The sequence below is a fragment of the Boleophthalmus pectinirostris genome, unplaced genomic scaffold, assembly GCF_026225935.1.
Source record: "Boleophthalmus pectinirostris isolate CB_2022bp ecotype Guang Dong unplaced genomic scaffold, ASM2622593v1 HiC_scaffold_6, whole genome shotgun sequence".
Taxonomy (NCBI): Eukaryota; Metazoa; Chordata; class Actinopteri; order Gobiiformes; family Gobiidae; genus Boleophthalmus; species Boleophthalmus pectinirostris.
In genome coordinates, this window is record NW_026571447.1 from 24917667 (window position 1) to 24931072 (window position 13406).

The 13406-nt window shown below is 37.5% G+C and overlaps 1 protein-coding gene across 2 annotated transcripts in view; it reads right to left on the minus strand.

Moving 5' to 3' along the window:
- The window catches only part of aplp1 (amyloid beta (A4) precursor-like protein 1), a 32066-nt gene that overhangs the window by 4083 nt on the left and 14577 nt on the right, over positions 1 to 13406 (minus strand). Inside the window, exons 2-16 of one of the 2 annotated variants that reach the window (XM_020937592.2) lie at positions 9070 to 9249; positions 7549 to 7678; positions 6188 to 6300; positions 5662 to 5852; positions 5130 to 5350; positions 4096 to 4223; positions 3736 to 3810; positions 3286 to 3444; positions 2656 to 2784; positions 2077 to 2176; positions 1401 to 1568; positions 1295 to 1315; positions 678 to 733; positions 541 to 606; positions 27 to 170 (exon numbers count right to left, since the gene is read on the minus strand). In XM_020937592.2, the coding sequence (XP_020793251.1) occupies positions 27 to 170; positions 541 to 606; positions 678 to 733; positions 1295 to 1315; positions 1401 to 1568; positions 2077 to 2176; positions 2656 to 2784; positions 3286 to 3444; positions 3736 to 3810; positions 4096 to 4223; positions 5130 to 5350; positions 5662 to 5852; positions 6188 to 6300; positions 7549 to 7678; positions 9070 to 9249 (1881 nt within the window). Of the gene's footprint in view, positions 1 to 26; positions 171 to 540; positions 607 to 677; positions 737 to 1294; positions 1316 to 1400; positions 1569 to 2076; positions 2177 to 2655; positions 2785 to 3285; positions 3445 to 3735; positions 3811 to 4095; positions 4224 to 5129; positions 5351 to 5661; positions 5853 to 6187; positions 6301 to 7548; positions 7679 to 9069; positions 9250 to 13406 lie in introns of both variants that reach the window. The other variant, XM_020937591.2, reaches the window with a different exon arrangement.

Here is a 13406-nt window from a genome sequence, read left to right on the forward strand (position 1 = left end):
ACAACTTAACCATGTGAAAGTCGCACCTCAACGATGCCGTGACTGATGGTACCATATGGCTTCCTGCGCACCAGTAGCAAACTGATCACCATCACCATGGCGATAGCTACTGCCACAACCAACAGCCCCACCATCGCCCCACGGTTAAATGTCTCCAGGGCATCGGGCTGCTGTGAGGTGGGAACAGAAATATATTAGGCACACATTATTTTTTTGACAGAAAAATATTAACCTAAACAATGGCATCTCATACCAGGGAGAGAGTGTGGACATGTCTGATACGTTAGGATACATTACACTACATAAAGTGGACTATGTAACATTTCAGGTGAGGGGGTCCGCCACCTGCTTGACTCCATGGTTAATGCTTTGCCTGTAATGTTCAGGTGCCCCCAACAGGCAAACATGATAAATGTTTTAAAATTTTTTAAGCAATTACAACACCTGATCTGAACATAAGATAGATAAGGTCATTGGCGGTGGACTACCTCCCTGAATTAATGTGACAAATATTATGACTTCACGTGATTCAGGTCTTACCAGCTCATCTCTCTCTATCTCTGGAGGTTTGGAATCTAGGAGCTTGAGTTCAGCAGATGTGTTACTCTACAACAAAACCAAGACTTTAGACTTCAGACATCATACTACACTCAAGTTAGCAGCCCAAAATCCCCTACCTTTTCTTCATATTCATAGTTAGTGCCTCTCTCAGATGTGCTGTCATCATATTCATCTACTGCACACAAATGACAAAATATACTCATGGTTAGGGAAATATCACGTCGTTTTCTTAATTTAAATGTGTTTAATTTTAACTTTTATTTATTTACTTCAACTACTTCAGTCAAATGTTGGTAAAATGTGACGAGGTGGGAAATACTCAAATACCTTTATTTGTTATAACTGTAATTGTAGTTTTCAGAAACCATACTTTTACAAGAGCCTGAGTAATACATTTTAGTATTATAACAGAACTCTTACTTAAGTAAAGATTTAGTTACTATTCCCACTGTGAGAAAGTTTGTAGTTCATGTTTAATGTCTTTCTAATTACACTAACTTCACATTTTAAACCAGATACTACATCCAGACAGTTACTTTTGTTGTTAAGTAGTTTCCCTCAGTTTCTTTTTTTAACTTGAGTTATTCTTCTTGTAAATCTTTGATCACTACTTTGTCATTCTACTTGAGAAATATTATTTTTAACTAATGCACTCCCAACTGGGGTAAATAGTTTGGCCACTATACCCACTGCATAATAAAACTATAAAGCAATGGCACTAGTAGCAGTTTACCTTTCTTATTGGACTGCAGATCTGTAAATAGAAAGAAAAACTGTTATACTATTTATTCATCACATATTCTCCATATCTTAAATGGTACTAGTTTAAGTGTGTGTACCTATGCGTGGAGGGTAGGGCCTGTTTTGGAAGGCGGCCTCCTCCTCTGCTTCGTCATCCTTCACTTCTTCACTCTCTGCGGGGAGCAGTTCTTCAGTGGTGCGGGTCTCAGAGAATGAAGTGGTCATGAGCTCGCTGATGTCCCCTAACTCTGCCTTCACCAGCTCCTCTGAACAGTCAGGGAGGCAAAAATGTGTTTAATATCGTATTTGAATAAGGGATGAAAGATTAAAGCAGCTGCTCCTCCAGCTAATGTAGTCTTGATCAAGCCTAGTGTAAGATCTGGAAATGGGTCCTCGAGTGTTATAGTTTCAAGTTGCTCCAATGGCACTAGTTTGAAAATGTCCTTCATCAAAGATTAATGTACATTATAACCTTATAAGCAAACATTTTCTAATAAATTAGTAAATGATGTATTGCAAAAGCACAACTTTTTGACAGAAATCAGAAGGCTAAATGTTGATTAACCCAATTACAAAACATTTTATCAACTGTAAAACTGGCCACAAAAAATAATGCATGCACATACTAGTCACATGCCAAAGGGTTTGTGAAAGCAAGACACTGAATACAGTCTTGAGAGAAATGAGAAATTTGTGCTTAAATATTTCCCGTAAATAGACTGACCCAAATATGAATCATGTCTTATAAAACCCAGAGTGAGTAATGGTGCTTACGGATGTCACTATGTAGCTCTTTGGCCAGTGTGGGGTCTTTGTACAGCAGTGCAAGGCTCTGATTCATCCTCTCTTCAAGCACATGAAGATGAGTGTAGACCTGCACAGAAGTTTGACCACGTAAAACAAAATGGGAAATTATGAGTCAAGACAGATTACATTTACAAGAAAAATATAATGTCCACAGAAACTATATACTTGTTTATCAGTGCATTTTTTGACCTTTAACAATAGGCGTAGGACAATGCAGCATTACATTGCATTTAATGTGTATAACCTATATTTTGGCACAGACTAAAATTAATGCTATGTTTGAAATGCTTTAAGACTGACTTGTATACATTAATACTAAATTGTTCTGTGCCAAATTTAGTTACCTCTTACACCAATGTTAATAACCTAATAACCTTGTTAATAACCTAAACTTTAAGTGCCTATTTAAAATGTACGTGCTTATGATACTTGCTATCTGCACTTTAATATTTTAAGAAATATTTGAATATTTTACAATGTAAAATGAATAAAGACCAATTATCTTACAATTACAATTAAATGCAGTTATCAGACTTTATAGCTAACCTGAAACTTCATCTGTTCTGCCTTCTGAGGGTCCACAGCCACAATATGGCGGTAGTGCCTGAGAGTGTGTCTGCGGTCCTTCTGCTCTGCCGCGATGTAGCGCTTAAGAGCCTGCAGCACCCGGTCTGGCTGTGAGACAAAAATAAACATTGAGAATATTTAGAAACTGTACATTATAAGCAACTTTTCTGGCCATCTGCTTGTGTCAGTGGAGATGTTATTGCTTTGTCTGGAATGTTCCACAGTACGGCATTAAACTTATCTACCACCATGGAGACCAGATGACACCAGGCCAGATGACATTACTATATTACTCATTAAGATCTGTGGAGAGGTGACCCTGTCCACAGTATGAATGCTCTTCAAGGTATTTCTTAATAAAAAATACCAGTAATAGAAAAAATACCAGATTGATCATTTTAATATCATACTATATAACACTCAGAGCAGTACAATATATGAGTTTGACTGTTGCCATAGCGAGTAGCAATTTTTCATAATTTTTTTTATATTTTAAATTCCAAACGTCACCTATAACAGACACCTGATGGTCCCATGGATAACATTTCAATGAAGCACCTTTAAATTACACAAAGAAGCAAGGCTGAATACATCGTAATGTTCTTGTACCTGGGGAGGATCGGACTGCACTGCTGTTAGGTAGTTCTCCAGGGCTAAACGGCGGTTGTTGTTTAAAATGGCTTCAACTCGAGCAAGATGTGTTTCTACAAGTCTCTGCCTCTCTCCGGCAACCTGCTCCTCCAGCGTCTGCAACACTGACTGGAAGTGCTGAGGGGAAAACAAAAGTCAATAAGCAAATTCATTAAATTTTTCAGATACTGTTAATGATCACATATACGCTAGTGTTAGAAAATACAATAAAATGCATCTAAATTTGTGCAGGCTATGTAGCATAGTATAAAAATACATGATTTTATTTACCTGAAATAAAATGTACACCTTTTAGTTTGCATGTCCCATTTTTGCCCCAAACATGCACATTCTTATTTCAGAGCCAATTACATTTTAGTTTTGAAGGTTGCCCTGTTGCATAAATTAAATGATGTAATGTAATCTTACCTCATTCAAGGCCTGTCTCTCTGACTTTGGGAGGTTCTTTGACTGGTTGTCTGCCTCGGCCCATTCTTTCATAATCTAAAAACACAGTTACGATTTATTAGATAATTCTATCCCAGTAATTCTTCAAATATTATCTTCTGAACAACAGTGAACTTTAAGCCATGCCTCGCAGCCCTCGTGAGACACTTATGGAGATATGTGAACCTTTTTATCTGTTTCTCTGACTGCACCATGTACAAGCCAGTGGCAATGTCATTCAGAAAATTAGATTTGAGGAGAGTGAAAGTGTAGCTCTTGTGGCAGTTGAATGGATGGACTGTCAAATCTGAGACCACTGAACTGTTACTGCTGTGAGCCCACCTCGTTGATGCGCTTCATTCTTCTCTCCTCCAAGTCGGTTTTAGCGCGCAGAAAATTAGCATGCTCCGTCTCATCCACAGGCTTCTCAAAGTACACATCAACTCCGTCTGTGGGCCTTGGCGTGGTCACTGGACACAAAATAAGACCGCCTTACTTTAATGCATGTAGAAGGATGTTAAAAGCACCCGCAAAACAATACACTTAATAATGAAACAAACAAGTCATAGATCTTCAAACATGTGTGTAAAGTGACATTTCTGCACTTTTGTGGGGAATTTTATGGTCTATTCACACTTGGCTACTTAAACCCCACATCACCCACCCCTACTAGCCTAAGTTTAACCAATAAAGTAACAAACTTTCTGCCCACTGATGTGCCACTTTGTGAGTTTGTATGCAAGTTGTTTATCTTCATCAGATGTGGTGGGCAAAGCTTTTCTACAGATATGGTGTATGTGACAGCGTGTCTCAGATTAAACTTTAGATAATTCTTATCTTGACTTAGAGGTGGAATGGGGTAAATACCTATCATTTGGTATGGGAGACAAGGAAACGGTCGTACCTTTTCAATGTCAAAGCAAACCAGGGAAGATGGCCAAAATACTAAGAGGCAAATTGTCAATTCTTGTGTAAATATGAAGCTTAAAAATTAAGTTTTAAATCTTTTATCCAGAATTGGGTGAATAGATTGTATTTTTTGTCGAACTTGCACTTTGAGATAGGAGAGGATGTTCATAATTTTGCTATAATTACATTTGACCATACTGTCGAGTGTTTTTCCATTAACCGAGGAGACACTGGTGGCCGCCAATGGTCCAATTTTCTTCCTATAGTCTATAGACAAGCTGAACAGTAAACTGAGATAGGCTTTTTGCTTCTTGTGTTAATATAAACATGCTAAATTATTTAAATTATTCTTGCTTGTACCCTAAACTGTACTTGGTGTATAACTGTGTTAAACTAGGCGCTGAGGGAGTGTTTTTTGTTTTTTTTACTGTAGATAAAGTCCAGATTGTCAGAGGTCTGGTACAGACCTGAGTCTATGGAATATTCGTATTCCTCTGGGTCTTTCACTGCTCCCTCCTCTTCCTCCTCTTCCTCCTCTTCCACCTCCTCCTCTTCCTCTTCATTGTCGTCCACATCTTCGTCATCCTCCACCTCCTCTTCTTCCTCCTCCTCTTCCTCCTCCACTACTTCATCCTCATCTTCCTCCAGGTCAGGGTCGGGGGAGGGACTTGGAGTGGGCACTTTAATGCTAATGAAGACAATGTTTAATTTTATTTTCATGTTTCCAATGGCACCATTTTAAGCACATTTCACCATTCAAATGATAGAATATTACATTTTGAATTGTTAATTGCTCTGACAAGAGTGCTAATTTTTATAATATAAATGGAAACAGAATTGGGTATTTTCTTTTAGTCATACCAGGTCCTGTTCCCAGTCTGAAAGAAACACTTGAAAAAGGCTATTGTATTATTGTCAAAACTGATAGGGCTGTATTGTGTCATATTTTGTTTACTATATTGACTCATTCCTCATGTCTAGAAATAAAGCTGTAGTTACCCAGGGTTGACTCTCCCTCCGCTCTGTGACGTGATGATTTCGGGCAGAGCGTGGCTTTCTCCGGTCTCCAGTTCCAGTTTGTTGGAGGTGCTTCGGCCCGGGCAGCACACGTACTCCACTCCTTTGAAATGGTCGCCACATGGGAGCAACATGCCATAGCTGTGGAGCTCCAGATTGTCCGCTGTGCAGGCCTAGCATAGACAACCAAACATATTAAATCATTTTTAATCCACAGAAGGGTTTTGTTATGATAGAGAAGGTGCATTTAAGGAATATTTTGGGCCACACGTAGAAGCGCACATTAATATCAGAGTAATGTGATCTGGATATTTACACTACATATAAACATTCAAATACAAATCCACTTTATTCATATAGCAAACTTTATAAACCAAACAGTTTCCAAAGTACTGCACAGAGACAGAAAACAAAACAAAACAAAAAACTACAAAATGTACAAAAGCAATTTAGCTGCTGACACACAGATCCTGTAGAATGACTTTACTGTGGCTTACTGATCGCTCACCTCTTTGGCGATGTTGTGCCAGTAGACATAGCTCTCACAAATGTCCATCTGCTCTTTGTGCAGGAAGCGGCAGCGGTCAGGAACCAGCAGGGCCTCACTCACGTACTCCCCCTCTGCAGTCAAACACACAGGGAGGGTAAGAAAGCTTTAGTCTTACAAATATATCAAAGAGCATTTGTTTTGGAAAAATTGAAAAACTGTATGGATCATTGATCAGTAATTTAATATTATTTTTAGCATATTGTGTTATATTATTGCCTATTTATGAGTAAGAGTAAGAGTCAAGCGGCTATAGACGACCACAAATAAAAAGTCATACAGAAAGAAAAACATGTGGCAAGGCTGGAACTATGGCCAATTTGTCCCTCTAGTGGCTACATGTAGACATAACCACTAGAAACTGCAAAAATATGTAGTTAAATTCAGAGACAAATGCATGAATAATGCATAATATATTAATGTATTGTATATTATTAACAAATGTAGTTGAGCTGTAGACCCTGAAAAGAAATATCAGACACAGACAATGCTTTATGTAATAGGTTATGTAAAGGAATGAGGTTAGCTGTGATCCCACTGAAGCACTCTGCCATGTTTTATACTGATTCACTGTGATGTTTGATGTCTGTCAGTCTGTCACTGCTGAACTATCTGGGGGAGACACCAATGCTCTTTTGCAATTCAAACTAGGACATGTAGTGGATGAGCAGCCATGTAAAATAAAGGGGTAGAGAAATAATGGCACTATTAAATAAAATAAGTAGTGTTTTGTTCTTGGGATTGATGCTGGGTTTTAACAAAGATGGTAGAGGTAAAGAATAAAATGACTAAAACAGTAACATATGCAAACATGTCAATGGTTTGACTTGGTCAAACACAAAAAAACTGTAAACTGTAAGAAGTCCAATCTCAATTAGAAAACATGTATCAAATGTAAACGTTACATTAAATTGTAAATTATTGCTTTGCTTAGAATCACACAGAACTTCCATGGACACAAGAAGGTGACACCACTGTGCCAAGTTACAGATCAGATTTGTGGAGAGGCGACCCCTCTCACAGTATGGATGTTTTTCAAGGTATTTTTTGAGTAATAAAATCTACTGATAATAACACCTGATAAAAATACATTTAATACTGTGGCAAACCAAAGCAGGAGTTAGAACACTCACCAGACAACAGTATTTTATGGTATTTTGTCAATATATTTATTATAAATAATAATAAACCTAGCCTTTTTATAATATACAACCATCAACCTGAAATAAATAACACACATATACCACATTTGGACTTAATTGTAGGCATCTGAATTGTCTCTGAAGACATTTCATTGTGAACAGTGTCGTGTGTTGTCTTACCCATGCAGAGGTAAGGCACCACTATGGGGGCACGGTTTGGACAGTGACCCCAGCCTTTCTTACACCACTGCGGGATGGTGACGGGTTTGTTTGCCTCTTCAGCATGGGAAATTTGAAGATTGGGGTACATCTGGAGGTCCATGCAGAGAATGGAGAAATAGTAACAGGGACAGAACAAAAGGTCAGAGGGCAAGGGTCCAACAGAGGGTTTTAGAGACACTCAGAGGTAGCATACTGCAAAAATTATATCAGCATTCGGTAAAATGACTTAAATCCAGTATAAATCTTGTTTTGAGCATATTAAGTTAATTTAATTGAATATATTAAGTTAATTTAATATAAATTGTATTTAATAAGACAAAAACTTGAAGTTCTATGACTGATAGTCCAAAAATGGAAATGTTTAAAATAATTTTAATACTTCAAAACAAGCAAAAATCAATTAAAACAAACAAACAAACAAATAAAAAACAACTGAAATTAAGTAACTTTAATTTATGCAGATATTGCTTTTAGCAGTGAACACAGGGACATACTGTATATTCAGCAAACAGGGGAAAAAGTCATGCAACATTTTCTCTTCCACTATATAAAGCATTAATGAAGCTAAGACTACATGTTAGCTTCATGTTTAGCTGCTTTCATTTCAAATCCAGGTCAAAGACGGAAGCACAAACCCATAATAATGAGGTTTAAACACAGAGAAAGAAAACTGACCCTGAGTCTAAAGATGGTTTCACAAAAGTCGAGCAAAATTGAAGGATTTTGTCTGAAAGCCTTTGCAGACCATAATGCAGCAGTTAATCCTATTACAGTCTATTGAGGTTATCAATGTCACTGCTGGCTGTTATGCACAGTTTGGCCAGCAGAGGGAGCAAGAATCCTTTTATCATAACTGTATTATTCATGCACTCATTTTCACAGGAACATATAGTACACAGAAAGATGGCGGCATTGATGGTAAATATACTAGTATATTTCTAAATAGACAATACAATATTTGCAAAATTGGAGCGGCATGAATACTAATCTCAACTACATGTGTTTAAAAAATCCAGATGAATTTTAAATCAAGGGAAATTAATCAAATTAAACAACACTTCACAGTAAAGTAGGAGTCTGTAACATGTTCTGAGACAAATAGGGGAAATAACAAAAAAAAACATACTCTTAGTCAATTCTAATTGAGACAATCACAGCCATCTTTCTGTCAGTAAAAGCATGTGCAAACTTGAAAGTTCAGGCTTTGGAAAAAGAAATTTGACTAATACGTTTTAAATCAAAATAATTGTTCATGTTCAGGAAACCAGTATTGAAAGCCATTTTAATTTAGACACTGAATAAGTGTGATTTAAAAAATCAAGATTGTTCAATGTGAGGTCAGCATTACCACAAAGGCTTCCAGACAATTTCAGTAGACTAATTTGGGCAATACAGACTACAAAAAATGTGTCTTTTGGTTTTGTTTTCCCATTAATCAGTGATAGTGTAGTGATAGTTTCTTCTATGGTCTATGCTCACCTCTTGGCAGTAGGACAGGACCTGGCTGTGCTCAGTGAAGCAGCCCTGGCGCCCCTGGGGGTCAGGCTCCCACTGTCCCGTCTGAGTGTTCATGTAGAGGAGCACACGGCCACAGTACATGGCAATCTGCGGCTGAGGCTCAGACAGGCCCGGCCCATTCACCTCATTCATCGCTAGAGCCTGGAAAAAAACAGATATAGAGAGGACAAGTTCATATCAGAGGATGTCCCTTAGTATATAATACAAACATTAAAATGAGAATTATTGTTAAAGAAATGCTGTTTGAGAAGTTTTAATAAATTAAGGGTAATTGCCAAATAAGGATATGTAGGACTTAAGCTTGATTCTCTGGACAGTGCAGGCATATTTTTCAAAATGGTTTAATTGCTGTCAGTATCATCAATCAGTTTTGAAAAATAAATATGAACAAAATAACTTACATACAAAAATTACATGTTGTATACAAAACATACTATATACACACAAATATGTATGTTTTAGTTAAAAGTTTGCAATTTTTAAAAACTTTTTTCATCTTAAGATTTCAGAGTCCAGGTTAGTCCAAATTAAAATAACAGAAGTATTCTGTTAAGTTTGTAAAAACATACTGCATATAATAGTAATTTTACTACTAATATACTTAAAAAGCTCCAACTCTTCCAAGCCACAGCCTATGAATTAGTTTGTTTATTACGATCCCCTTTAGGCATTACACTGACAATGGCTATTCTTCCTGGGGTCCACACATAGTTAATGCTGAAAATGCTCAGAGTTATAAAGCACTGCTCGCTGGTTTAGATCACAGAGGAATCCAGGATGGTCCATGAAAAGAAGGTATGTAAATGACAGCTCCTCCTGCTCTGCCTCCTCTGGCCTTCTAGGATGTTGTTATTGATCACAGGATATGTTGCCCTGCTCAGGAGGCACCCATGGGACCCCACACAGAGGAACAAACAGCAGAGAGGACTGGAGTCAGGTGTTAATACAGCCGCATTGACCGGTGAGCCACTTCACTACATTAACAGTGCACAGGAAAAGATGGGAAATAGACTAATGTGCAAAGGTTTTCAATAGAGTTGCAAGAATAATCAAATCAAAATCACAGTTGGAAGAACTGTAATTAGCAAAATACTAAGGTTGGAACTATTTACTACTACTACTACTACTGTCCAGTGTCTCCATGGGGAATTGCTAACAGTGTTGTAAAGACCTACATTGAAATGCATGCAAATCTTTAATTAGTTTTTGTTTGTTTGTTTAGTTCTTTTTCTATTTTTTGGAGCCAGGATTAAACCAGAACTAAACCAGCAGCAAAAAGGGTTCTCCAAGCCAGGACCAACCAGGACCAAACCAAGACACTCATCCAAAACATTCATCTCTCAAAAGTTAATTCTTCAGCACACTGTGAACTGAATCTATTATATATATATATATATATATATATATATATATATATATATATATATATATATATATATATATATATATATATATATATATATATATATATATATAATTTTTTAGGAAAAAAAAACAGACTAGATTTTTTCCTCCCACAAACCTTTCAGCCCTAGTTACAAGCTAAAAGATATCAAGATGCACAGACAGGTCATGTTCCAACTGGTGAGCAAATCTTCTCTAGTTTCCTCCAAAAATGAGAAAAAGAATCTCCCTTTTTGACAGGTACATTTGGGGGTAGAAAGTACATGTAATCTGAACTTTTTAACCCTGAAAACCTCTTAATGATGAAGCCTGGAGCCATGGTGTACTGTAGCTGCATCCTTTCATGTGCTCTGACAGAGATAGAGCCACTGACGACACACAAGACGCCTGGCGCTGCAGAGCCAATTACTACAGTGACTAAGCCTGAGGAACAAGTGTGGAGAGAAAATATTGGAGGCCATCAAAGACACTCTCACCAACTACTACGAAACATGTTTGAACTTTAATTAACATTTACTCAAATACTGTGCACTGTTGGTGTACAGATGTCATCACACAAATTAATTAAAAAGAAGATTTAAAATAACAAAAAAAATGGCAAAGATTCATTTATCCAAATCCGTACTACACAGATTGGAACAATTCAAATTCATTTTATACATTTCTATTCATTAAGGAGAAATAATTAGTAGCTGTAAGCGCTGCTTGAACTGCCCCATCAGCCACTTCAGAAGTTCAGCAAACATCTAAGCGCTCTCTGTTTGACTCGGAGAAGGTCAGTAGCACAAAGAATAAACAAACTTCCGGATATTTGAGCAGAAAACCTGCAGATCCCTCTGGCCCGGCGCTCATTCTGCTGCTCTTCACTACTGCATTTGCAGAAAATCAATGGTGAGCGACTGCAACTGTATCGCCACGTTCTGCTAAATCAATAGTAGTCCATCAGGAGCCTGAGGCTCTGACCTCCAGCTCTCTAAGGCTGCACGCCCATCTACAGTGTGATGGGACGAGATTACATGTCCCTCCTATGATAACACCAATAAGAAACATTGTTTAAGACCACGACTTCTCCGCCCACACAGTGAGTATGACACAGTGAGTATGTATGTATGTATATATATATATATATATATATATATATATATATATATATATATATATATAATGTTAATTAATTAGTCTGAAAATAGCAGAAACATAATTGGACAAAAACCCTTTTGTGCATGCCTGATCCAGGCACTGTCTGAGAACGTGACTTGTCTTTGCTTGTAGTTCCTAATCACATTTGGAGCTCTGGCGGTGTAGTTCTACAAACTGTTATAGATTGAAACCTCCTGACAGCTGTGTTTGGTCGGTCCATTATCCATACACAGGGAGTCCCTGAGATGCACAAAGAAAAATAAGCAAAGCTTTTTTTCTGCAGATATAAATAGGTTTTGTACTTTAGTATCAATACTGTATGTGTACACATAGAACAAATGAGAATATGCCAGCTAAATGCATATTTGGGTTAATAACACTGTTGACAAATGTATATTGACAAATATGTGTTTTTGAGTGCACTGACATCAGACTGTAATCTCCTTCTGTTTAGGATTTTCTGTAGACACATACTGTTTTAAAATAGTTGTGCATATTCATAATAGGGCTGGATTTTAGAAGAGATCAAAATCATAACTAAACCTGACCATAAACCTACAGCACAGTGTGGTCGGCCTGGTTCAGTATTATGTGGTAACTAGAGGCCTAAATGCAGTGGAGCCACATATCATGTCCCAGTGCTGAGGAGGCAGAGTGCTCAGGTCCTGGCAGCTGCCCACTGCAGAAAACTGCCCCATTAATAACAAACTGGTGATATAAAGCTGCAGACATTGATTGGCTTTTTGGTTCTTTCAACGCCTGCTTTTCCTCTTGGCCTTTGTGATGTATTATCTTTTAGATTGCAAGGTTTTCAATTTAGGCTGTACTTTGGTGTATACACAAATTGACATGATAATGATAATGTTCATAAATTCAATTTAACATAATTTCTTAGAGGAAAATTTTTAGTTTTCATGATTCATTTGTGGTGACATAGTCTATTTTCTTTAGTGCTCTCCTGGAACCCACCAGAGATCAAAACTTGCTATCAATGGAAAAATATTTTTTCAGTACTAGTTGGTCAAATATTTATGCTGTACTTCCATGGATACACAGATAGACATATTCAACAAAACAATTCTGAATACTGGACAGTTACAGTGCAATAGGACTCCTAAACCCCAACAGTGTAATAATATGTAAGTTATGCAGTTATGAAGCACCATAACGATTCTGACATGATGTTGTGGCATAGATTTAATTTCTCTGTAAATAGAGTTTTCACCCAATTTGATTTTGGCTTGGATAGTGGTTTTACATGTCCCAACAACTCCATCCTCCCTGGCCTAATTAAATTTTCAGCACCTGTTCCACCCTTATGTTGCAGCATGACTTCATCCCATAATGATGCAATCTCTTGGCCCTGTCAGGCAAGTATAAGGCAGAAAGGGGAGGAGTCCACCAATCATTTGTCAAACGACAAGTGGCTGGCAGAGTGCACACTACGGCGCAATTCCACAAACGCACAGAGTACTTCAAAGCCAGGCGAGCATCACATGGTACATGGGCTTTGATAACACATAAAACACCGCATTGATCTTTAATTCTGTTTTATCCTGCATTTGTTACAGTAATTTGTTTAGTGTTCACACTCGTGAAGTCGCAGTAGGGCCAAAGTATGTGAGCAGGATATATACACTACAAACAGACTACAAAAAGATACAGGACCAACACGAAGTCCCCATTCAACATCCCTCTTGTTTCCCATATAGTTCTGTTTGTTCAGGATAAAGTGATTATTGAAGGTACGAGAA